The sequence below is a fragment of the Carcharhinus amblyrhynchos genome, chromosome 24, assembly GCF_965287045.1.
Source record: "Carcharhinus amblyrhynchos chromosome 24, sCarAmb.v2.hapA, whole genome shotgun sequence".
NCBI classification, from domain to species: domain Eukaryota; kingdom Metazoa; phylum Chordata; class Chondrichthyes; order Carcharhiniformes; family Carcharhinidae; genus Carcharhinus; species Carcharhinus amblyrhynchos.
The window spans coordinates 27,535,485-27,561,901 of record NC_137347.1 but is presented as its reverse complement, the minus strand read 5'-3'; the positions used below and the strand labels follow the sequence as shown (position 1 = coordinate 27,561,901).

Genomic DNA, 26,417 nt, shown 5'->3' with positions numbered 1-26,417 from the left:
TTTATTTATTAGTCACCATCAGTCTTACATTAACACTGCAATGAAGTTAGTGAAAATATCCCAGTTGCCACACTCTGGCACCTGTTTAGGTATATTGAGGGGAAATTTGACATGGCCAATGTACCTAACCTGCATATGTTTGGACTGTGGGAGGAAACCCACGCAAACACAGGGAGAATGTGAAAACGCCACACAGACAGTGACCCAAGCTGGGAATTGAACCCGGGTCCCTGGCGCTGTGCTAACCACTTGTGCCACCCTAAAAAACTGGAAATGACAATCTTTAAGTTTTCCATGCCGCAATTCAGGGCAACAAGGAAAGCGAAAGACAAACGCTATTCTAATCAAGCAGCTGTAAATAGAATGGTGGCAAGCAGGAGTGAGGCGTGATAAACATCTACAAGAGTAAGAATCACCACGAAAGAGTCGAGAGCTACCAATGAGAAGTAAAGTGTGTTTACCCGCTGGCTGGGATACACCTGCAGCTCAGTTTACAAGGAAGTCTCATATCAAAACACACTATATGGTTTCCCATTACTTTAAAGTAGAGTTCTATTAAAGGAAATTATAGCTGAAAACAGGCTTTCACCTTGAAGGATGTAAAGACAGCTGCCCTCTCAGTTGGCCATGTGTTCTGATGGCACTCTTATGTCTATTTTAAAACGATATTAACCTATTTTAAATAGACAGATCGTTTTTAAACTTGATGTAATAGATATTGAATGGTACATCAAGCTTGAGGAACTATCAGCCGCCTCCTCCTCCTATTTATTTTCTTACCTTAAAGCGATAGACAAAGGAATATATAGAATCATACAATGCAGCAGAGATCCTTTGGCCCTTTGCATCTGCACCGACATGTGAGAAACACCTAAACTCCCACCGAATGGCCCATTCCCTCCAAAAGCCTATATTAATGGTTCTCGAGCTGGATACAGGAACGTCCAATTCTGATGCAACACTGATGTGAACCACTCCTTGATGTTATTCATCAGAAGCAAGATATCTGACTCGAGAACTAGAGGTAACTGCAGTTTCACGGGGCTACTACAAACCTAGACATCTCATTGTTATCAGTAGGAAGATCCTGAACTTCTCAATGAAGAGCTAATCTTAATCACAGCATCCTTAAAATCTAAGTGTCTTGCAAGAACACATTTGTAGTGCAAAGGATGAATGCATTTGAAACGAAGGGGTATCCCTGTATCACTAAAGCACCTCAGCAATGCCCTCTGACCCTTTAAGTTAATAAAGGTAACACTCGTACTACTGCCCAAACACTTCTCTCCAGCTTAACCATTTTGTACTGGCAGTGAATGCTGCGTACAAAGCATTCATCCACATCACTGAGCTAAGGAGAGAGGAGGAGGAGGAGGAGGACAAGGACAGATACCACACAACGTCAAAACAGAGTATTGAAGCCATAGTGACAGCACAAGTAGATTACAATATGAAAGTATCCTGCAAACACTAACCTTCTAGTCTATTGCGTTGTCACTGCAGTCATCATGTTACGTGTAACCAAATCCAATGACCCCGCAACAACTCTTTGCAGTATAAATTTATGTGAATAGTCACTATAGAAATCAAACTGGCAGATTCCAATTACTGTCATCACCTCCCACACCCACTCCCAATTTAGAAAGTTGATGGAAAACTCAATTAAATGCTAGTTCTGCGATGTGTTGATAGGTACAGATGGAGTGGAAGCTGAACTGCTGAATTAGGATAAATCTACTCTGAACAGCAGCTAACTGAGGCTTGAAACTAAGGGATTGTGTTAATAAACTGTGCCTGTGCTGCAATGGACAATCCCTTGCATTGCCAAGATGTAATTTCAATTTGCTGCAAGATTTCCCATGTTCTAAAAATGACTCAATACAGTGACTGCACCATACAATGGTATGGAGGCATACAAACTGAGGCTGATCTCCACATTCCATCTCTGGTTTGTTTAGTAAGCCGATTTCAGCTGGAGATCATAGAATCTCTACAGTGCAGGAGGCCATTCAGCCCTTCAAGTTTGCACCAACCCTCCAACAGAGCATCTTACCCAGGCCCACACCCTCCCCATTAATCTCCCTATACACCTTTAGGCACTGTGGAGCAATTTAGCGTGGTCAAGCCACCTAACCTGCATATAAAAGACAATAGAATAGAAATCTTTGTATTGTGAAAGGAAAACACAGCACCCAGAGGCAACCCACACAGGGTCACCCAAGGCTGGAATTGAACCCAAGTCCCCAACATGAGGCAGCAGCACGAACCACTATGCCACCGTGCTGTCCCAATGCTAACAGATTGAACAGCGATAGCCTTTAGGCTTCTGAGCTGAAGAGGGGAGAAATAAAGCAGAGCCGGTTTCTTTGTTGCCATTTATATTGAATTGAATTGAATTCTGAAGACCAACTTGGACTTGGCTGCGATATAGAGCGATGGCACCATATCCCAGCAACAGCCATCAAAACAAAAGAGAGGAAGTAGAAATTGGAAATAGGTTTCTGATGTCTGCCACATTGCAGGAGTGGGATTTAAATTGAGGGCAGGCATTTTATCTAAAGGGCAATTACAAAAATATCATTGGACCAATCAACTCAAGTTACTGTATGAATGCAGAACAGCAGACCCAGAGGTTTGGGAATATTCTAACAATTTCTGCCAGAGGTAGAAAAGCTGTAGAGCAACAGTCAACCTACACAAGAGAAACTGGAAAGCAGCAGCAGCCCACTTGATCGGTACCCCAGCCACCACTTAAAGCATTTGCTCCATTCAACAGCAGCTCAGTGTAAGAGAAATGCATCATTCATAAGATGTACCATAGCAACTTGTCGAGTTGGGCATCATATGGGCAATAAACATCATCACTGCCACTGGCACACACAGCCCAGACTAACAAAGTAACAAGACAGGCCATTAGGAATTTCAATGTACACCATTACTATGAGACATTGATGGTGTAATCTGTTGCGCAATCCAACCACATATTAACATCCGGGGGAAGGCAATTAGATGAAATAAATATCATGACCAATTTCAGAAATTTGAGCGGAAATTCCTTCTCAACTCAAGGCAATTAAGCAAGCTCCAGAAGATCATGCTAATGCATCATACATCCCTAGATGCACATAGCCAACACACTCAGTCCCATGAGTGTTTGAGAAGTTATGTTAAACATTCTCATTGACTATTTTCAAATTGAATTGAGACATCGAATAATTATTATGGTAATTTCCCATTTTCTTCCAGCTAAATAGCTTTTCAATTGTGTGGAATAGGCAAAGCATTAGAGGGAAATGAGAAATATAAGTTGTTGCCTCGAACACCAATAGGGACACATGAACAGACAGATAAAGAACTGCTGTCCACCCAGCCTATCCCACACAATCATGATACGTTTTGCATCACAATGTATACACTCTCAGTTTAGTTTAATTTTCAAAGGAAATAGATGAACAGATGGGCTTTCCTAGTCCTCCTTCAATCCTGCTACTGAATTTCCAATTCTTTTTCATTTCACTGGACTACTTAGTCCTAGAACATTAAAAGTGCAGAATCTTCCCTTGCTCTCCACAGCCAGTTTAAAGCTGAGTTGATTTATTGTTGTCACATTAATACTGCAACAAAGTTACTGTGAAAATCCCCTAACGGTCACACTCTGCTGCCTGTTCGGGTACATGGAAGGAGAATTTAGCATTTCCAATGTACCCAACCAGCATGTCTTTTGGACTGAGGGGGAAACCAGAGCACTCAGAGGAAATCCACACAGACAGTGTCTCAAGCTGGGAATCAAACCTGGGTCCCTGGTGCTGAGGGGCAGCAATGCTAGCCACTGTGCCACCATACTCCCCAAACTTGAATTCAACTAACAAGACCACCTAATATGTTTTCTAGGGGATTTTCACAGTAACTTCATTGCAGTGTTAATGTAAGCCTACTTGTGACGCAAAGTTTTAACTTTTGATATTTACAAACTTCATGACATTATAGCATGGCATTTTAGATGGTAGCTGTGATACATTTGTCAAAGGCTCAGACAATCATGAGCTCATGTCCCACTCTAGACACTTGAACACAAAATCTGAGCTGCTACTCAGGACTGAGGAGCTTTGCAAAGCCAAAGCTGCTGTCTTTTGAATCATATGCCCCCACCTGTCCCCTCACCTGGGAGCAAAAGCTCCTATGGCAACTTATTGAATTACAGCAGGGGGCATTCTCCCTGGTGCTCTGGACAATATTTATCCCTCAATCATCATTTAAAAAAACTGCTGGTCATTATGACATTTACAGGAGCTTGCGGTATACAAATTAGCTGCTGCTTTACAACAGCAATGACATTAAAATAGCACATCATTTACTGTAAAGGGGTTTTGGACTTCCAGAGGTCGTGGAAGACACTATATAAATACAGATGTCAAAGGGAAACTATTGCGCTTGCTGAAAATCTAGTATTGAAACAGCTGTTCAAAATGCAGCATTTGGAAAGACCAAATGCAGATTGTGTGACTGCTTTGCAGAACTCCTCCGTTTGGTCCATAACCTTCTAATAATATGCCATTTTAATTCTCTGCCTCACTCCCACCCTACTGTTTTGTCCTCAGCCCCCCTACACTATTCCAATGAAGTTTATTGAAGAACACCACTTACGCACTGTACAATCTTCTAGAATCAACACCGAGTTTAATAATTTCAGATCATGAGCATAGCTTTCATTTTTTTCAGATACCAAATGCCAGTAATCATTCTGCTAGTGACTCCACTTTCTTGCCTGTCTCCCCTGAACACTCCCACACTGATCAAAAATTTGACTAACTCAGCCCTCAATATATTCAGTAACCCAACCTCCACTGCTCTCTGTGGAAGAGAATTCCAAAGAGTAAAGACCCTCAGAAGAGAAAAAAATTCTCACCTCCATCTTAAATGGGAAACCCCTTATTTTTAAAGCCGATTGTCCCGTGAGAGGAAACATTCTCAGAATCTACCATCTCAAGCCTCCTCAGAATCCTCTAAGTTTCAATAAGATTACTTCTCAATCTTCTAAACATGGCGTATAGGCCCAGCTTGCTCAACCTTTTCTCACAAGACAACTCCATCACAGGAATCAACTTAGTGAATCTTCTTTGAATGTCTTCCAATGCAAGTATATCCCCCTCCTCCCCTCAGATTATACACACTACTCCAGGTGCAGTCACACCAATGCCCTGCACAGTTGTAGCAAGATTTCCCTACTTTTATATTCCATTCCCTCTTGAAATATAGGCCAACATTCAAACTGCCTTCTTAATTATTTGTTGTATGGGCATGCTAATTTTTTGAGTGTCCTGTACAATAATGCACAGATCCCTCTGTAACTGCAGTACTCTGCAGCCTTTTTGAATAATATTCTGCCTTTCTATTCTTCCTGCCAAAGTGGACAACTTCATATTTTCCCATTGTACTCCCACTTGCCAAATTTTTGCCAACACACTTATCTATTATCTCTTACTTTCCTACCAATTAGCAGCAAATTCAACTGCAATATAGTTGTACCCTTCATCCAAGTCATTTGTATAGATCACAAATAATTTAGGCCCCAATGCTGATCCCTGTGACATTCTGTTAATTGCAGTTTGCTAACCCAAAAATGACTGTTTCCCAAAGCTAGCACCTTATAACCAATTTTGAATTGTAGTTATTTGGCAATGCAGAAAACGTGGTTGTTAATTTATGCAAGCTACCAGAAATAGCAACATGATAATGACCAGGTAAGTAACATACAGCAGGGCACAGCGGACAACTCCCTGATCAACTTCGAAATAGCGCCGGAGGATCGTACAGCTGAAAGATCAGACAGAGCCTTAGTTTAAAGTCTAATCCAAAAGATGGCACCTACAGCAGTGTAGCTCTCCCTCAGTGCTGAAGTGGGAGCATCTTTCTAGATTTCTCAAATGTCTGGTGTGGAGAGGAACTGCTTCTCTCTCCACAGATGCTGTAGGATCTGCTGAGTATTTCCAGCAAAGAGTTTTTCTTTAAAATGCATGCTTTTCACCACACAGGTTCTCTATTCCAATCGGTAGATGCAAGTGTTGACTATCTTTTCGAAATTAATCACTCCATTGCAGGAGGAATCATAACTAGAAAAGAAGACACTTGCTTTGATGATTTGCTCAACGACTGCCTTCAGCTATTTTAGAAGAAAAGATGTGGTTTTAGAAAATTCTTACATGGGATGTGTGCACCACTGGCAAGGCTAGCATTTGTTATCCGTCTCAAATTGCTCTCAAGAAGGTGAGAGTGAGTCAGTTAAACTGCTGCACTACATCTGGCATAGGTACAACCACAAGTGCCGTAAGGAAGGGAGTTCCAGGATTCTGACCCAGCAACGGTGAAGTATAGTGACATAATTCCAAGTCTAAAAGCTGTTCTGGACAACGCATTAATAACCCAAATTTTGAGATACAGGGCATAGTGTTAAACTTTTAGGATAATCTGAAAAAGTGAAGTACAGTAAACAATGAAGCCAGTAACAACTCCAGGATATAAACAGACTTGCAAAATGGGCAAACATAAGGCAGATGGAATTTAACACAGAAGTGCAAAATGCTACATTTTGCCAGGATGTAAGGCAATACGAACTAAATCATCCAAACATACAGGGGATGCAGGAAGAGATTCAGACATGTATTTTTACAAAGGGGAGATGGTGGTGTAGTGGTAATGTCATTGGCCCAGATCCAGGCTAACAGTCTGGGTACAGGGGTTCAAAACCCAGTATGGCACATGGTGAAATTTAAATGTGATGTGCTGTTTCTGTATGATGTGGGAGCTGGTGGATCCCAGGGTCCTTCCCAGTGACCATGTCTGCAATAAGTGCAGGTTGCTGGAGGAGCTCCAGCTCAAGGTAGATAAGCTGGCCTCTGAGCTACAGACACTGAGGCTCATCGGGGAAGAGAGGGTGCCATTGACAATGGGGTGCAAGAGACATCCACCCCCCTAGACTGGCTAACTCTAAGGGTCAGGGACAAGAGGGTGGGGGCCGGAGGAAGGAGGGTGGGGGCCAAATGCCTCAGCCTCTCAATCTGCATGACAGGTTTGAGGTTCTTGATTCCAATGTGGACGAGAACGAGGGCTGTGAGGTTGGTGAGCAAACTGCACACGGTACAGTGATGCAGACACAGGACATAGACAAAGAGAAGGTGAAAAGGAACGTAGTAGTAATTGGGGATAGTGTGGTTAAGGGTATTGACACTGTTCTTTGCCACAATGACAAAGTGCACAGAAGGGTGTGTTGTCTGCTTGGTGCTCGGGTCCAGGATGTCACATCTGGGCTGCAGAGGAACCTGGAGTGGGAGGGTGAGAATCCGGTTGTTGTAGTACATGTGGGTGCCAACGACGTAGGCAAAATGCGAACTGAGGATCTGGGGAGGGAGTATGAAAAGCTGGGAATGGAATTAAAAAGTAGAACCGACAAGGTGGTTATCTCTGGACTACTGCCTGAACCGAGTGCAGATGGGCATAGGGTTGATAAGATTAAGGAAGTGAATGGGTGGCTCAGGGATTGGTGTGGGAGGAATGGGTTTGAATTTATGGGGCATTGGCACCAGTATTGGGGGTAGGTGGGACCTGTTCAGGTGGGATGGGGTTGGTCTGAACCGTGCTGGGACCAGAGTCCTGGCGAATCGTGTAAAGAGGACTGTAGATAGGGCTTTAAACTAATTAGCGGGGGGAGGGTGCGAGGGTAGGTGACATTACGGGGTCTAAAGTAAAGGAGAAGGTACAGGTAAGGGAAGAGGCCAAGGATGTCCCAATAATAAAGGGAGTAGGGGGCGTGAGTATGGTTGGTACCGTTCTGGCAAATAGGGTACAGGTGAAGGCTGGGATGAAGGCACTTTATCTGAATGCATGAAGCATTCGGAATAAAGTGGATGAGCTGGTGGCGCAGATCAGCACAAATGGATATGATCTGGTGGCCATTACAGAGATGTGGCTGCAAGGTGATAGGGACTGGGAGCTGAATGTCCAGGGGTATCAAGTGTTTAGGAAGGATAGGCAGGAGGAAAAAAAAGCGGGGGGGGGGGGGGGCGGTGCGTAGCTCTGCTGATTAAGGATAGCATCAGGGTGGTAGTAAGGGATGATATAGGAACCAAAGAGCAGAAAGTGGGATTGTTGTGGGTGGAGATTAGGAACAGCAAAGGGAGGAAGATGCTGGTGGGTGTCGTTTATAGGCCCCCAAATAATGATCTGGAGGTGGGGCGGGCTGTTAAAGCGCAAATAAATGCGGCGTGCAGGAATGGAACGGTGACAATTATGGGGGATTTCAATCTACATATTGATTGGTCGACCCATGTTGGACGCGGTGAGCTTGAGGAAGAGTTCTTGGAATGCTGCCGGGATAGTTTCCTTGAACAGTGTGTGTTGGAGCCGACGAGGGAGTGAGCTATCTTGGATCCGGTGTTATGTAATGAGGCGGGTAGAATTAGGGACCTTGTGGTGAAGGATCCTCTTGGGAAGAGTGATCATTGTATGGTGGAGTTTCTGATGCAGATGGAGGAGGAGAAAGTGGGTTCCCGGACACGTGTCCTTTGTTTGAACAGAGGGGAGTACGGTAGGATGAGTGAGGAATTGGCGAATGTTGATTGGGGGAGTGCGTTGGAAGGTAGGTCTGCTGAGGAACAGTGGAGGATCTTTAAGGAGATCTTTCTTGGTGCTCAGCAGAAATTTATTCTGATGGTTAAAAAGGATCGTAGGAGGAGAGATAATCAGCCGTGGATAACGAAGGAGGTAAAGGAAAGTGTTAAATTAAAAGCGGATGCGTTTAGAGTAGCTAACAGTAGTGGGCGAGAAGAGGATTGGGAGAGGTTTAAATGTCAACAAAGAATGACAAAGAAGTTGATAAAGAAGGGTAGGAGAAACTATGAAGCTGGGCTAGCGCTTAATATAAAAAAGGATAGCAAGAGTTTTTATAAATATATAAAAAGGAGGCGGCTGGCTAGGGTGAACGTTGGACTCTTAGAGGATGAGAGGGGGGACTTAGTGGTAGGGGATGGGGAAATGGCTGAGGCTTTGAATAACTTTTTTGTTTCGGTCTTCATGGAGGAGGACGTGAATAATTTGCCGGGTGTTAGCGATGGAAAGATGGTAGGACTGGAGGGCCTGAATGACATTATTGTTACTAGAGAGGCGGTGCTCGACAGACTGGAGGGCCTGATTGTGGACAAGTCCCCAGGACCGGATGGAATGCATCCAAGGGTTCTGAAAGAAATGGCGGAGGTGATAGTGGATGCCTTGGTGATTATTTTCCAAACGTCGCTGGATTGCAGGGAAGTGCCGGAAGATTGGAAAACGACTAATGTTACGCTGTTGTTTAAGAAGGGTGGCAGGCAAAAGGAAGGGAATTATAGGCCGTTTAGTTTAACGTCTGTTGTAGGTAAAATGTTAGAATCCATGTCAAAGAGAAAATAGCGAGGCACCTTGAGGAGAATTGTTTGATAGAGCAGACGCAGCATGGTTTCGTTAAGGGGAAGTCGTGTCTGACGAATTTATTGGAGTTCTATGAGGATGTGTCTAGGGCGGTGGATAGAGGAGAGTCGGTGGATGTGGTGTTTCTTGATTTTCAGAAGGCATTTGACAAGGTGCCTCACAAGAGGTTATTACAGAAGGTCGGGGCATGGAGTTGGGGGTAGGGCGTTAGCGTGGATAGAGGATTGGCTGTCAAGTAGGAGGCAGAGAGTGGGGGTCAATGGGTGCTATTCGGATTGGCGGTTGGTGACTAGTGGAGTGCCCCAGGGGTCAGTGCTGGGGCCTCAGCTATTTACCATTTATATAGATGATCTGGAGGAGGGAACCAAGTGTATGGTGTCGAAATTTGCTGATGACACCAAGATTGGTGGAACGGCAAATTGTGCGGAGGGTGTGGAGAGTCTGCAGAAGGATCTAGATAGGCTGGGCGAATGGGCCAGGAACTGGCAAATGGAATTTAATGTTGGCAAATGTGAGGTTGTCCACTTTGGTAGGAATAATGGTAGGAAGGACTATTACTTACATGGTGAAAAACTGCAGCATGCGACGGTGCAGAGGGACCTCGGGGTCCTTGTGCATGAGTCGCAAAAACCCAGCCTGCAGGTGCAGCAGGTGGTCAGGAAGGCAAATGGGATGCTGGCCTTCATAGCGAGGGGGACTGAATATAAAAGTAGGGAGGTCTTGCTGCAGCTGTATAGGACATTGGTGAGGCCGCAGCTGGAGTACTGTGTGCAGTTTTGGTCGCCGCACTTACGCAAGGATATTTTGGCCTTGGAGGGAGTGCAGAGGAGGTTTACTAGGCTGATACTGGAGTTGAGGGGGTTGAACTATGAGGAGAGGCTGAATAAACTAGACTTGTACTCGTTAGAGTTAAGAAGAATGAGGGGAGATCTCATTGAGACATATAAGATGATGAATGGGATGGATAGGATAGAGGTGGAGAGGCTCTTCCCGCTCAGAAAGGACAGTAGGACTAGAGGGCACAGCCTCAAGATAAACGGGGGGCGGTTTAGAACAGTGTTGAGGAGGAACTTCTTCACTCAAAGGGTGGTGAATCTCTGGAATTCTCTGCCCGTTGAAGTGGTGGAGGCTGCCTCGCTAAATATTTTTAAGACGCGGGTTGATAGGTTTTTGATAGGCAAGGGGATTAAGGGTTATGGGGAGAGGGCGGGAATGTGGAACTGAGACACGACAGATCAGCCATGATCTTATTGAATGGCGGGGCAGGCTCGAGGGGTTAGATAGCCTACTCCTGCTCCTATTTCTTATGTCTTCTTAAATTCAATTCATAAAATCTGGAATAGAAAGCGAGTCTCAGTAATGGTGTGACCATGACAACTGTGATCAATTGTTACAAAAACCCATCTGGTTCACTAGTGTCCTTAAGGGAAGGAAATCTGCCATCCTTTTCTGGTCTGGCCTACTGTGGCTGTCTCTGAACTGCCTTCTAAAATGAAAACAGAAAATGCTGGAAAATATCAGCAGGCCTGACAGCATCTGTGAAGAGAAAATAGAACCAATATTTTGAATCATGATCACCCTTAGTCAGAGCTGAAGGGTCATCTATCCTCCCTCCACAGATGCTATCAGACCTGCTGAGTCTTCCAGCATTTTTCTGTTTTTGTTTCAGATTCCAGTATTCAGGCCTGGCAAGTCATTCAGTTCAAGGCAATTAGGGTGGCTTGCCAATGACACCCTGGAATAAAGTTAAACAAATCTGACAGTGGCAAGATAAGTTGAGAAATCTGAAGAAAATTCAGATACTTGATTTGATTAGTGGAGGAATGAAGAACAAATACAAGGAGATTATGCTAAAGCTATATAAACACTGGTTAGGTCACAGCTGGAACACTGCGCTCAATTCTGGGCATGACACTTTCAAAAGAACCCCAAGGCCTTGGAGAAGTTGCAGATTTAATAAAATTGAGGGATTCAATTGTGTGTAGAGCTTGGAGAAGCTTCAGTTGTTTATGGTTGAATTCAATAGAGGTGTGCAAAATCAAGAACAGCTTTGATAAGGGTAAACAGAGAAACTGTATGCAGTGGCAGATGGGCCAGCAATCAGTGGACACAGGTTTAAGGTTTTTGACCACTTTCAAAAGAGAATAAGATAGCCGCTTGAAGGGAAGAAACACAAAAGGGATAAGACGACAGAACTGGGTGCATATGACTAATTGGGCAACTCTGTCAAAGTGCTGATACTGGCACGATGGGTCAACAACATCCTGTATCATTCCAGGACTCTAATTAACGAATGGACCCAGCCAAATGTGAAAATACTTTTTCTCTTTACATTGACTCTGCTCATTAAACTTGAATCTTACTTTCATGATTGTTCATTCTTGCTGGCATATAATTCCAGCTCTCTTATAAGTTACCAGAGCAGCACTCTTCATGTACCAGGTCAGATAGTGAATATGGACAGCTGTTCAGCTATAATAGCTGAACGCAATCCAGTTTCCATTCAAAGCCCTTACACACAACATCCAACAGACGCTACTGGGAGGGATCAACTGTTTTTCTGCGAACAGTTGTGAAATTTCAAACAGTTTGCACTGATTGAATCAGTTTTCACTTAAGTTAACAAAATTTATCTCGGGGCAGTGAGGTAAATAAATTCAACTTTTGATGCGTTACAAACTATACTTTAAATTTTTCCCAGTTTCTTACCTGCAGACGTTTCTTTGAACTTTTCACTCGTTTTCTTTTTCCGCCATTTCCATGGTTTGAATATTTTCCCAAATCCTGGAAACTTTCCTCTTCTCCGTGCAGTGGGTGTGTTTGAGCCAGAGACGTCATTCTCCGAGCCCATTGGTGGAAGCTGCTCCCCTTCCTCAGCTGCATAGTCATTGGAAGAGAAAATAAAACCCAATTAAATTCCAGGGTGCAAAATGAGGGATTAGAATTAAACAATGAAGCAAGTAGCATCAAGCTATGGAGTACTAGATTCCAGTTCTTAAATAGCCTTACATAAAACAACATTGACCAGAGTCCACTGGTGCAGAGGGAACATGTGTTAGTTGCTTGTGAATAATGTTGTAGGGGGTAGGGAGGGAAAGCGAGGGGGAAGAGCAAACTTGCCGAGGGGTGGGTGGGGGGCGGGGGGCGGTGGTGGTGGTGGTGGTGGCTGGGAGACAGCAAGCATAACAGGGTGGGAAGCTGGGGGAGAGCACACCAAACGGGGAGACTGGAAGTGGAGTGGAAAAGCACACCAAATGGGGAACAGCGCACCAAATGGAAGGGGGGGAGGCGGAGGTGGTGAGAGAGAGAGAAAGAGAGACAGAGGAAAATGGGAAAGCTGGGTAGAGAGAAATGGCAGGTGGGAAGAGAGAAATGGCAGGTGGGAAGAGAGAAACGCAAATGACGAGAGAGAAAGAGGATGGAGAGAATTCGAGAAAGGGAAATGTAGATAAAAAGAGAGAAAGGCAGGGAGGTGAGAGAAAAAAGGAGGGCAGAGAAAATGGAGCAGGAAAGGGGAGAACAAAGACAGCAAGAAAAGCAAAAGGAGAAAAGAGATGAGGCACTGGATTGTAAATAAGCTTTCACATCTTGAATCAGAATTTGAATCCAGCCCATGATTATAGGGCACCCATTTCTGTGGTCAATTTGAAGAATCCTTGGCAAAATGGATTCTAAGAAATACCCGGTTCGCTTTAAGTGCTGCCCAATAGGTCCTTTAATCCCAACAGGTGTGTGACACGTGGCTTGGGAACCCTTGTTCCCAAGCATTCCAGAATGCTTGATTTAAAACATACAAATGCTAGTCTTCTTTTGTTTGCTTTTTTTCATGTGCAAGATAAACTGCTGGCCAGAGATTTCATTAGAAACTCAGAAACCTCTTTCACCAATTCATTGTAATCAAATTGATGGACAGGCTGTGAACTCTTGCACACATCACTCTTTTGTTATTTGGTTTATTTTTCCAATCCAAGAAGCATATAAACAATTCTTCTTACTCTACTCTTCAACGTGCCATACAATAAATTCCTGCTTGGGTCACTGTCTGTGTGGCGTCTGCAAGTTCTCCCTGTGTCTGCGTAGGTTTCTTCCGGGTGCTCCGGTTTCCTCCCACAGTCCGAAAAACGTGCTGGTTAGGTGCATTGGCCATGCTAAATTCTGTGTGTACCCGAACAGGCACCGGAGCATGGCGACCAGGGGATTTTTCACAGTAACTTCATTGCAGCGTTAATGTAAGCCTTGTGACAATAATAAATAAACTCTAAAAGTCAAAATTTGAATCAAATCTGGGCGGTATGGTGGCACAGTGGTTAACACTGCTGCCTCAGTGCAGATTCAATTCCTGGCTTGGGTCACTGTCTGTGTGGAGTTTGCATGTTCTCTCCATGTTTGCGTGGGTTTCTTCCAGGTGCTCCAGTTTCCTCCCACAATCTGAAAGACGTGCTGGTTAGGTGCTTTGATCAGAATAGGTACCAGAGTGTGGCGACTAGGTGAATTTCACAGTAACTTCATTGCAGCGTAAATGTGAGCCTTGTGATTAATAAATAAACTTTATATACATAGAACTTAGTGATCCAAGGCATAGCAGATTCCCCTTAAAGTTTAACTCAATGATATGAGAACCAAGTGAGATGATGAGAAACTTGGATCTTCACCTTGCAAGAGGCTGTTCAGATGGCATGACATCTTCATGGAGCAGCAGATTTCCAGTTTCAGGACTACAGAATGACACACCACAGCCTACTTGCCCTTTGCTCCTGTTCTAAACATTGGCCAAGAGCAGCAGTTCAGAATTTGGCTGAAGGAAAACATCTGTTCAAGTTTCCACGATCTAAAAGATCATCATGGAAAGTAAGCATTTGTTGGCAGTCGAGCTCAGTCAAAGTTAAATTGCTTCTGACCTCATGTATGCACTAGGTGTTAGGACATTTAAAACCGAATTAAAATGAGCTCTGCCAACAATCCCAGAGAAAAAGGAAAGGCCTGGTGAACCGATTAGACATAACTGTGGCAGGAGGAGTTCAATTATGGGAAGTGTGAGGTCATATGCTTTGAATTCAAGAATGATAAATGTTCTAAAAACCGAAGGATTAGGAACAGTGAGGAAGTGAAGGGTTTGGGCACCTACCCACACTAGTCATTAAAAGACAGCAGATAGAAAAGGAGGTGGGACTAGTTAGGTTCAAAGGTGTGCGGATTAGGTAGATTGGCCATGTTAAACTGTCCTATAGGGCCAGGGGAACTAGCTAGGGTACATGCATGGGGTTATGGAGTTAGGGCCTGGGTGGGATTGTGGTCAGTGCAGACTCCATGGACTGAATGGCCTCCTTCTGCACTGTCGGGCTTTATGATTCTAAATAGAAGAGAGGAAGTTATGCTTCAGAGCTTCGGTTAGACCCCACCTGTGGAGTGCTGCACTCATTTTTGGGCACAAAACCTCGAAGGACAAGTTTGCCTTGAGGGGGCATAGCATAGACTGAGTGATACTGGGTGCCTAATGAAGTTAAATTATGAGGATAGGTTGCATTAACCTGGCTTATATTTTTCATCATGAAGGCTGAGGAGTGATCCAATCAATGCACTTAAAATGATAAAAATGAGTTGATAGGGTAGATAGAGATGACTGCACCCAGTGGGAAATTCAGGACAAGGGGACAAAAAAAAAGCTTGGTTACTCAGGAGTGAAATCAGGAAGCATATTCTCTCACAAAGTGCAATGGAAAACTCTACCTTAAAAAACAATGGCTTACAGACTAATTAAAATGTTCAACACAAACTGATAGATTTTGGAGAGGGGTGGTGAGAAGATAGCGACGGGGTAAGAAAGAAGTGGAAAGGGAGGGGAGTGGAAAGAGCAATTGAAACAACTGTTAGGTTAACACTAAGTTAATTTTTACATAGAATGCACAGTGCAGAAATAGGCCATTCAATCCAACTGACCCGTGTAGAACTTTATGCTCCGAGCCCCCTTTACCCTACCGTATCAAGATCTATTGCTACAACAAGAACAGAGTACACTGGAAAAATTCAGGAGGTCTGCCAGTGTCTATTAGGAAGGAAACAGTTAACGTTTTGAGTCCTTAAACTCTTCATCAAAAAGTCCAAACATCTTGTTTCAGATTTCAGCATTCAGTATTTTGCTTATTTCAGCACCTACTTTTTCTCTAGACTAGGAAATCCAATATATACAAATTATTCACAAGGGCTTTGACCAGAAAGGGGACTTGTATGCTTTTACACACCAACAAAAATTCACTGTCCTTGTAAATAATTTTTGGAAAGGTGTTCAACACCATGGAAAACATCCAGCAAAGAAACTTTTCCATCAAAATAGAAGTTTCTTTATACATGATTATGTCCTTTGTATTAGAGTCAACTAAAGCAGGGTGGGGCATCTTCTACTTATTCAAGCGGCTGACTGAATTTTGAGAGGTATAAAGTCTCAGAGTCAATCCAGCAAAGATTTAAGTTGAACACATGTAAAGAGGTTTTCTTTTATACAGAAAAGCTGTATAATGAACATTCTCCATTCTTAGTTTTCCGCAGTCTGACTCAAAAGGTTCTTCGAAATCTACTCTTGGCAAGTATTTCCTGATATTTTTAAACGCATCAAGAAAAGGGGGCACCTCTACGTAAGCCATTCCTCCAGGGTTGTTTGTTTGTCAGTTCTGGTGATGAGGCGTTCTGCCAGATGACACTGACAGTCCGCTCAGGGAACCTTCCGACAGGATCCGCCATCTCCTTTTCTCTCAGGGCCCCAAGGACGTCACGTGCTGACCACTGCTTAATCGCCGTGTGGTCAAAGGAGTGTTTCTGGAAAAATTCCTCCACAAAGGACAGGTGCTGCGGTATGGTCCAACTACTCGGAGCGTTCCGCGGCAGTGTGGCCAGACCCATCCTTCGCAACACTGGGGACAGGTAGAACCTCAAAACAAAGTGGCACTTGCTGTTAATGTGCCGAGGATCTACGCACAGCTTGATGCAGCCGCACACAAAGGTAGCCATCAGGATGAGGGCGGCGTTGGGAACGTTTTTCCCTCCGTTCTCTGGAGATTTGTACATTGCTTCCCTCTGGACGCGATCCATCTCTGATCTCCAGATAAACTTGAAGACACCAAGATCTGGCTTGGCTGGTGGTGAGAAGGGCACTCCCTGTCAGATCCTTTATGCACGCTCGAGGTCTCAACATCACCGCACGCTGCCCTCGAAGCGGCTGTGGGGCGGATGAGACGGTCGCACACCTCCTTACGGAATGTGCCTTTGCAAAGAAGGTCTGGAGTGAGATGCAGTGGTATTTGTCGAGGTTCGTCCCCAACAGCTCAGTGACGCAGGACTCTGTGCTCTACGGGCTGTTTCCGGGGACGCATACCGAGACAAATATCAACTGCTGCTGGAAGGTCATCAACTCGGTGAAGGACGCACTTTGGTCCGCCTGAATCTTGCTGACCTTCCAGCAGAAAGAACTGTCCTCGACCGAGTGTTGCACACTGGCACATTCCAAGGTCCAGGACTACGTGCTGAGGGACGCGCTGAAGCTTGGGGCAGCTGCCGCAAAGGCACAATGGGGAAACGCCACACTGTAAGGCCTTTTAACGGAGGCAGACCGAGGGCCCGGGAACTGCAGAATACCCTCGACCTGCGGAGCTGTGTGCCAATCTGAGCACTAATGGCACACAGTAATTAATTGAGGCATGTAGAAAGGTTTAGGTATTGAAATGTAATCATTGCAATCAGAACAAATCTGTAAATATTGAGGAATGGATATAGTTTAAGTTTTGAAATGTAGTCATTGTAGGTTGTACGGATCTGTAAAAGTGTTTTAATTCCACGTTGCGTTTGCTGTTCAAAGCCCTGTATATTTGAAATAGATTAATCGAGTTTTTTTTATGAATAAAGTACATTTTTGGTTAAAAAAAATTCCTCCAGGGTTGTTTGTGGAGGCATACACAGTTTGGTTCTGTGAGTTGAACTACTGTGATGCAAATTTCCTCAGTGCTGTGCATTGCCACTTCACTGTTTCAAAACTCTCAAGCCACCACTGCAAACTTGGTTTGCTGTAACAGTGACAAGATCAGAAAGATCATTGTGACTCCAGACTTAAGACAAAATTTCAGCCTAATTACCCATTGCTCTTCAATTGTGCTTGGTCCCCTTTACATAAGAACATAAGAAATAGGAGCAGGAGTAGGCCATCTAGCCCTTCGAGCCTGCCCCGCCATTCAATAAGATCATGGCTGATCTGTCATGGCTCAGTTCCACATTCCCGCCCTCTCCCCATAACCCTTAATCCCCTCTCTTATCAAAAACCCATCAACCCACGTCTTAAAAATATTTAGCGAGGCAGCCTCCACCACCTCAACGGGCAGAGAATTCCAGAGATTCACCACCCTTTGAGTGAAGAAGTTTTTCCTCAACTCCATTCTAAACCGCCCCCCCCCCCCGCTTTATCTTGAGGCTGTGCCCCCTAGTCCTACTGTCCTTTCTGAGCGGGAAGAGTCGATTGTTCACCTTTAAACATGTGACAGGTCAAATCCCACATTGAAGGCCATCCAACTTTTGGGAGCAACAGTGTGAACTGGGAGTTGATTGATTAATAATGCTGAGAAATGAAAACCAGAGTTTTTTTTTCCTAGTGGTGGATTCTGTAGCAGCCCATCCTCCCTCCCTCCCACGAGTAAAATGTTTACATACAGAAGAGCAAAGGTGTTCAGAATTGCGTATGCGCAGGGCTTGTAATAAAAAAACACACAAACCACGTTCCACCTCCAGTAGGATTACCCCAGGCCTCAGTGAATGCTGTGCCAGATACTCAGCTTATGGAGCAAGAATAACCTTTCCATCAATTATCCTCAAGGAACTAACCTTTAGTGACTTTCACATCTTCAGGCCATCTCAAAGCAGTTCACAGCCAACAAAATACATTACAGTCAAACCTGAGAGCCAATTTGCACAAAGCCCAGTTCCACAAACAACCCCAAGATAAATGATCAGTTAATCAACTTGTGTTACTATTGGGCAGGAGTAATTGTGATGGAAGAATGCCCCTGTTCTTTTTTTAATAATCTCATGGGATCTATTAATTTCTTGAATACAGTGCTGATATCAACGCACCTGGGTTCATTGTTGATATGCCAACATGTGTCTGCTTCCCAGCAGCTCCTCACCAAATTCCCTCAACCTTACGGACTTCCATCCTGCTTCACTGTACCACGTGCCTGCTCCTGAAGCTGCACGTCAAACTTCTTCCCTGTTATTAATGGCAACTCAGCCTTCAAATGCTTGAAGAACCCTTTTATCTGTTCTTCTGAACCTGTATTGTATTATAATGTATTGTAGGCATTCTATCCCCACGCTCCCGCCGATCCTCCACTCCATCCCTCTCCAATTTCACAGTATGTGAAGCATCTTAGGAGTATATATTGATTCAAGTCCTTGGTGAAGAGCGATCCTTCTCAAAAGGGCAATCTTCCTAATACATGAGTAATGATGGAATGAATAATTTCGAAATGCTTCATGTGCCGTACAATTTTAAAATTAGTTGCAGATGCACTATGTTTAAAAAGATACAAAGCAAAAACACACCTAGAACACAAAAGCTTTCATGTTCAATACGCCAAGACAAGCAAGTCATATAACTTTGAAAATGTTCCAAATTCCTAATCTTTAAGCTCCTCTCCAAAGAATGCAAAACCTTTCCGAAAGATATCAATACCAGGACACCAAGATGAGATGATAATGGATCTCAATTGAAAAAAATGTTTAAATTAGCTTCACATACACATCCAACAGTTGCAAAATTGAATTTGAAGCAGCTTTTACAATGCAACTTCTTTGCTTATATAAAGATCTCCTTTTGAAATACAAGCTCTCTTACTCCTTAACAGGGGAACATTAATATATCCTGCAGGCAATCTACCAACTTAAAGACTATCCATAGAGTTATGACATAAGCAAATCACACATCACCACAGTGCAAGGACTAGGATTTTCGACATTGTAGCCTTAACAACTTGCATCTGATTACCTGTTACATGATGTGACATCACAGCTAACTATCAAGAATCAATTTATTTGGAGGCAGGGCGTGCCGGCAGGGCGGGTCCGAGTGCTGGCGGGGAGGGGGGCAGGGCGGGTCCGAGTGCTGGCAGGGAGGGGGGCAGGGCGGGTCCGAGTGCTGGAGAGAGATGGACTGAGTGCTGGAGGAAGATAGGAATGTTCCATGTGTTGGAGGGACGGAGGCAGGGCTGGTCCGAGTGCTGGTAGGAGGCAGGCAGGGCTGGTCCCAGTGTTGTAGGGAGGCAGGGCGGGTCCAGGTGTAAGAAAGAGGCAGGGTGGGTCCAAGCATTGGAGGGAGATGGACTGAGTGCTGGAGGGGGATAGGGATGATCCTAGTGTTGGAGGGAGGGAGGCAGGACTGGTCCGAGTGCTGGCGGGAGGGAGGCAGGGCTGGTCCCAGTGTTAGAAACAAGATGCAGCTTTTTTTTTTGCTTTTTCTAAAATAAACACCCAAAACAATGGCAACAATTTCAAAACAAAATAACCTGCCACGTATAACAAACAGTTCAAATTATTTACTCACTATTGGTGAATGAATGAGTGATAAATTTGGAATAGAAAAGAACATTCTTTGGCTGAATCAGCTGATCTAATAAGAACACAAGTTCCAGAAATAGAGACCAGCCCATGAAGCCCACTGAATCCAGAATCTACTTACATCAACATATGGATTTGATGAGTAGGAACACACCAGCTATTAGCACCCACCACACCAATTGGTAATATATTCCATAGTCTCACTAGTCTGTGAAAGAAAATGTCCAACATCCAGTCCACTCCTATTTATACACAGTTTAAACTCAGTCTCTGCTCCTTCCCATTCTGTTACTCTGAAATAATCAATCACTAGGCACCATGATTAAATAACTATATAATTATGTTGCAGAAATTTATCTGGTCACTTCTACACCTATGCTGCTCTTAAGTAAATGGACTGAGTGGGGAAGATTTTCTTTAAAGCTAAGAACTGCTCTTGGGACTCTCCTTATAGGAGCTAAATATATTCTAATGGGACGGTATGGTGGCACAGTGGTTCGCATTGCTACCTCACAGCGCCAGGGCTCAGGGTTCGATTCCCAGCTTGAGTCACCGTGCAGAGTTTGCACGCTCTCCCTGTATTTGCGTGGGTTTCCTCTGGTTCCCTCTCAGTCTAAAAGACATGCTGGTTAGGTGTATAGGCTAAATTCTCCCTCCATATACCCAAACAGGCGCCGGAGTGTGGCGACCTGGTGTTTTCACAGTAACTTAATTGTAGTGTTAATGTAAGCTTACTTGTGACAAATAAATTGTATAAACTTTCCTTCTAATCAATATCTGTGGATATCAGCAAGTGCTGGTATTTTCAGGAAAGTGGGAGTGGGAAGAAAATTGGCAGAGAAAGCAGGAAATCTGAGTAAACGGATCTCGAAAACATGCTTCACTGTGAAGGGGGTCAATGCCACTCTCAAATGCAACACAAAACTGAAGATCATTACATACCTGCTCTCATTTCCACATATTTGCTGTACACTTTCCTGCATCAATTTAAATCACATACACAACACAAATCTCAGATCTAGAGTAAGCTTTAAAGGCAGAAATTTGCTCAACATTGGCTGGCAAATTCATATTAAATAACAGTTTCAAAAATTCTAGCCAAAAGCATACAAGCCATTATTTCTGCCTCTCTGGTTGCAGACAACGTGCATCTCTTTCATACAACCAATTAATGGCACTACTTTTCATAAAGGCCAAAAAGATTTGCAAGTTCTTCCAGAAAAATGCAGATTTCAGAAATACAATCCTCAGAACACCAGCAAGCATCCTGGAATTTCGTGTTTCCAAAATACAAGGTTAAATTTGACTCCGACACATGTGCTCCACAAATCCATCATTCTCTTAACTAATAACTGGGGAATTTTATCCAGAGGTGATGACTGTTTTACTGTGACATTGGATGGGGCCCACTTTCAGAAATTGCAATGAAAATCAATCCAAAAAAGACCCAGCTCCCATGCCCAGAGAGACATGGTCAACAGTTTAAACTTTTGAGGGGAAAAGAAAACTCTTTCCTCCTGCAAACATTCTCCTTGTCAATCACATGAAGCATCTTTACTTCAAGAACTAATCACTCCTCATTAATTCTGTCACAACTAAAAAGTTGAAGTTTATTTAGTAGTCACAAATAGGACTACATCAATACTGCAATGAAGTTACCGTGAAAATTCCCTAGTCGCCACACTCTGGCACCTGTTCAGGTACACTGAGGGAGAATTTAGCACGGTCAATGCACCTAACCAGGACGTCTTTCAGTCTGTGCTAGGAAACTGGAGCACCAGGAGGAAACTCACGCAGACACAAGGAGAACATGCAGATTCCACACAGACGGTGACCCAAGTTGGGAATCAAACCCAGGACCCTGGTGCTGAGAAGTGGCAGTGGTAACCACTGTGTCACCGTGCTGCCCCAATTGCTAAAACAATAACTTGCATTTACCTAGCACATTTAACATAGTAAACACAACCAAGGTGTTTCACAGGAATATTATAAATTATCATCAAGCCACATAAGGAGACAAATGAAAATAAACATTATTGACTCTACTAAAATCTTCTATAATTTTAAAAATCTCAAGAAAAAAAAAGTCATCCTTTTCATCCTATTCTGGTATTATTCTTTGCATTTCTGATAAAATCCTCGGATAAAGCAGGAAGTTTTGTGAAGAATTTTAATTGAGAGGTAGAGAGGCAGAAATAAAAGAGGAGAAATTCCAGAGCTTCGGACTCAGACACCTGAAGACATGGCCAGCAACGGCGGAATGAAGGAAACCAGGGATGCTCAAGGGGCCAGAATTGGGGGATGAAATAATTCAGGAAAAAGGCAAATTAGTGGGACGTGCATTGTCAGAGAAAAGGGAACCATTTTCATGCTGTATCCTTAAGCTGCAATTTGCTAGGTCCAAGGGAGAATGGTTGTTTTTAATATAAATAAAATCGTTCTTACTGACTTGCACAACCAGTAGAATGTCTGGGCTCATTTGCACCACACAGTACAGCTTACTAAAGATCTAAAAACATATCTTAATTTCTTAACACAGGCATGCCATTGACTGAAATCTGATATACAGCAGCTTTTCACAGCCCTTGAATTCCTATCGCCAGATCAGTTCACCTGCACCAGAATGGTGTAACATCACCCAAGTAAATTGAATGCTGTCTCTGTCACACAGCACTTACCACAAATGGCTGCCTCAGGCACCTTCGTAAAGGAAGCCTGTCCCATTCTAAACTTTCTTCCTCTGCTATTTATCTTGACAATCATGTAGTCCCAGGATCGTTGTCAATGTGGAAAACTAAGGGCTGCATGATTCAGTCTCGTCCAAGTGTTGTGCTTAGCGCTTGACTCATTCTAAATCCTCTGGGGCTGTCCTGGGTTCATAAATAAGGTAATCTTACTACTTCCCTTCTCAGATGAACGCCCATCATTCCTCAATGCAGATTACTTGAAGTCAGAGGTTAAAGGGGGAGGAGATTTGATCCACAAATAGAATGCTTTGCTACTGACACTGTGGGTATGGGTCTGTGTCCCCGTGGGTGTGCGTATGTGTGTCCGTGTCTCCACCCACCATTGGATTCTTATGTAAACATTCTGCTGTACCCAGGTCCTGCAACAAATGCACTAAACACTAACTCTTTAGTGCTCTGAACAGAGACAGTATTTTAGTAATAAATCCTTCATTAGTGACCACCATTCATTATTTTTCTACTGGTCCCCATCCTGTAACACTCTGGAGGCAGGGCTGGGAGCATGGGGAAGTTAACATTTCCAAAACGATTCCTGCATATCTGTGCCTCTAACTTTAAAACAAAGAGCACTTTTACATCCAGTATGGGGCCACTGCAGCCAAAAATTCTGAAGCACTCTTAACACAGAAACTTTAAAATGTGTGGGTTGACAAGCTTGAGTAGTACTGAGGGATTGCCGTATGGGAGCAGCAGTAGACCATTCCGCCCCTCAAACCTGCTCTGTCATTCAACTGTTGATCTTCTCTTAAACACCAGTTTCCCTCGCTGTCCCCAATCCCTTGATATTTTTAATAATGAAAAATCTACCATAGAGTCAGAGGTTTACAACATGGAAACAAGCCCTTCAGTCCAACTTGTCCACACCACCCTTTTTTTTAAGAAATGGTGAGGTAGTCCCAATTGCCTTGGCCCATATCCGTCGATAGCCATCTTACTCATGTAACTGTCGAAACATTTTTTAAAGACAAATGTACCCGTCTCTACCACCATTTCTGGCAGCTTGTTCAAGACCTCACCACCCTCTCTTGAAAACATTGCCCCTCTGGATTCTTTTGCAACTCTCCCCTCTCACCTTAAATCTATTCCATCTAATTTTAGACTCCCCTAACTTTGGGAAAAGACATTGACTATTTAGCTGATCTATGCCCCTCACTGTTTTATAGACCTTGACATGATCACCCCTAAGCCTTCTATGCTTCAGAGAAAAAAGTCTCAGTCTGTCCAACCTCTCATAACTCAATCGTCAAGTCCTGGCAGCATCCTAGTAAATCTTTTCTGCACTCTTTCTAGTTTAATAATATCCTTTTTGTAATAGGGTGACCAGAACTGTACACAGTATTCCAAGTGTGGCCTTTCCAACGTCTTGTACAACTTCAACAAGACATACCAATGTTTTGTCAACAAAATGAAGGAGATTGTCATCGACTTCAGGAAGCGTAAAGGAGAACACGCCCCGGGGACATCAACGGGGACCAAATAGAAAGGATCGAGGTCTTCAAGTTTTTAAGGTGTCCAGATCACCTGTCCTGGTCCCTCCAGGCCGACACTATAGTTAAGAAAACCCACCAACATCTCTACTTTCTCAGAGGACTAAGGAAATTTGGCATGTCAGCTATGAGTCTCACCAACTTTTACAGATGCATCATAGAAAGCATTCTTTCTGGTTATGTCACACCTTGGTATGGCTCCTGCTCTGCCCAAGACCGCAAGGATCTACAAAATGTCGTGAATGTAGCCCAATCCATTACTCAAGCCAGCCTCCCATCCATTGTCTCTGTCTACACTTCCTGCTGCCTCGGCAAAGCAGTCAGCATAACTAAGGGCCCCAAGCACCCTGGACATTCTCTCTTCTACCTTCTTCTGCAGGGAAAAAGATACAGAAGTCTGAGGTCACGTACCAACCGACTCAAGACAGCTTCTTCCCTGCTGCCATCAGATTTTTGAATGGACTTACCTTGCATTAAGTTGATCTTTCTCTACACCCTAGCTATGACTGTCATACTACATTCTGCACTCTCTCGTTTCTTTCTCTATGAATGGTACGCTTTGTCTGTATAGCACGCTAGAAACAATACTTTTCACTGTATATTAATACATGTGACAATGATAAATCAAAGCAACTCCTGTATCCAATGAAACCAAGCATGCTGAATGCCTTCTTCACCACTCTGTCCACCTGTGACTCCACTTTCAAGGTGCTATCAAATGCAGTCTTATACATGCTCAGTGACTGAACCCCCACAAGTCTCTGGGGCAGAGAATTCCAAAGATGCACCACCTTCTGTGCAAAAAAATACCTCCTCATCTTAGTCCTAAATGATCTCAGATTCAGAGACCGTCTCCCCTGATTCTAGATACCTCTCTCCCCTTCTCGCCTTCACTAGGGGAAGCATCCTTCCTACACTTATCCTGTCAAAACTGATAAAAATGATTAGAGATTATCCTGGGAATTATATCGTCAGAGGTGCCATTTTTCAAATGTGACATTAAATGAAATCCGAGTTATCTGTTTGAGGTGGATGAAGATAGGGCACTATCTTGAAAAGAAAGAAACCTACATTTATATTTTCAGAAGGCGTGGAGAGAGAAAAAACATGACTCATACAACACGCAGAGGGATCCAGGGAAATAATCCCAGTATTCAGGACCTAGGCATAGAATTACACAGTATATACAGCACAGAACACACGACTGAACCAATCTAGTCTGTGCTGGCATTTAGGCTCTGCACACGATTCATGCCATTTAGCATTTCTATTTCTTTCTCATTGTGGACAGCATGATAGCACAATGGTAATGTCTCAGAGCACCAGGAACCTGGGTTTGATTCCTGACCTGGGTTACTGTCTGCACGTTCTCCCCATGTCTGCATGAGTTTTCTCCGGGTGCTCTGGTTTCCTCCCAAAGTCCGATAGACGCATTGGCCATCTAAATTCTTCCTCAGTGTACCCAAACAGGCACCGGAGTGTGGCGACTAGAGAATTTTCACAGTAACTTCACAGCAGCGTTAATGTAAGCCGACATGTGACACTAATAAGTAAGTTTTAAATCTTGTCTAGTTACGTTCTTAGACCCCACAAATGGAATGGGAAAGGGAGAGGGCGAGAAAGAGTGAAGAGGATGGATATGAGGCAGAGTCAGCGGAATGGAAAACCTGAGAAGTGGGTTGAGGGGATTCTTGGACTGGAGAAGTTTAAAGAGAGGAAGAGGAACATGCCATGAATGTATTTAAACATAGTGGAAAATTCTATGTTTGAGGATACTGGGAATTTGAAGCCAATGTACGTCCCTGTACGTGACCAGATTTTCAAAAGCCAAAACCATGGTACATTGAAATGCCTTGGGCAAGTGGAGTGTTTTGTTATTGACATGTTGGATGACCAAAGGCAGGAGTCTGGAGAAGCCGCAGTTGAGTGTGGGAAGTCACGTGGTGACATTTCCCAGAATTAGCAATCCTATTAAGGCACCCAATTATTGAAGAGAGCAATTAGGAACCACAGACTTTCATTTCAATGACATTTCTCCCTCAGACAAAAAACAGAAAATGCTGGAAAATCTCAGCGTGTCTGACAGCACCTGTGGCGAGAGAATAAAGCCAATGTTGACAGCAAAGAAAATCAGGGG

General features: G+C 43.7%; 1 protein-coding gene across 6 annotated transcripts in view; it reads right to left on the bottom strand.

Annotated features, from left to right (window-relative positions):
• Positions 1–26,417, bottom strand: part of LOC145357727 (phosphatase and actin regulator 4-like) — a 184,045-nt gene that overhangs the window by 40,087 nt on the left and 117,541 nt on the right. For all 6 annotated transcript variants that reach the window (XM_080211154.1, XM_080211155.1, XM_080211156.1 and 3 more), the window contains one exon: positions 12,166–12,333. In XM_080211154.1, the coding sequence (XP_080067280.1) occupies positions 12,166–12,333 (168 nt within the window). The remainder of the gene's footprint in view (positions 1–12,165; positions 12,334–26,417) is intronic.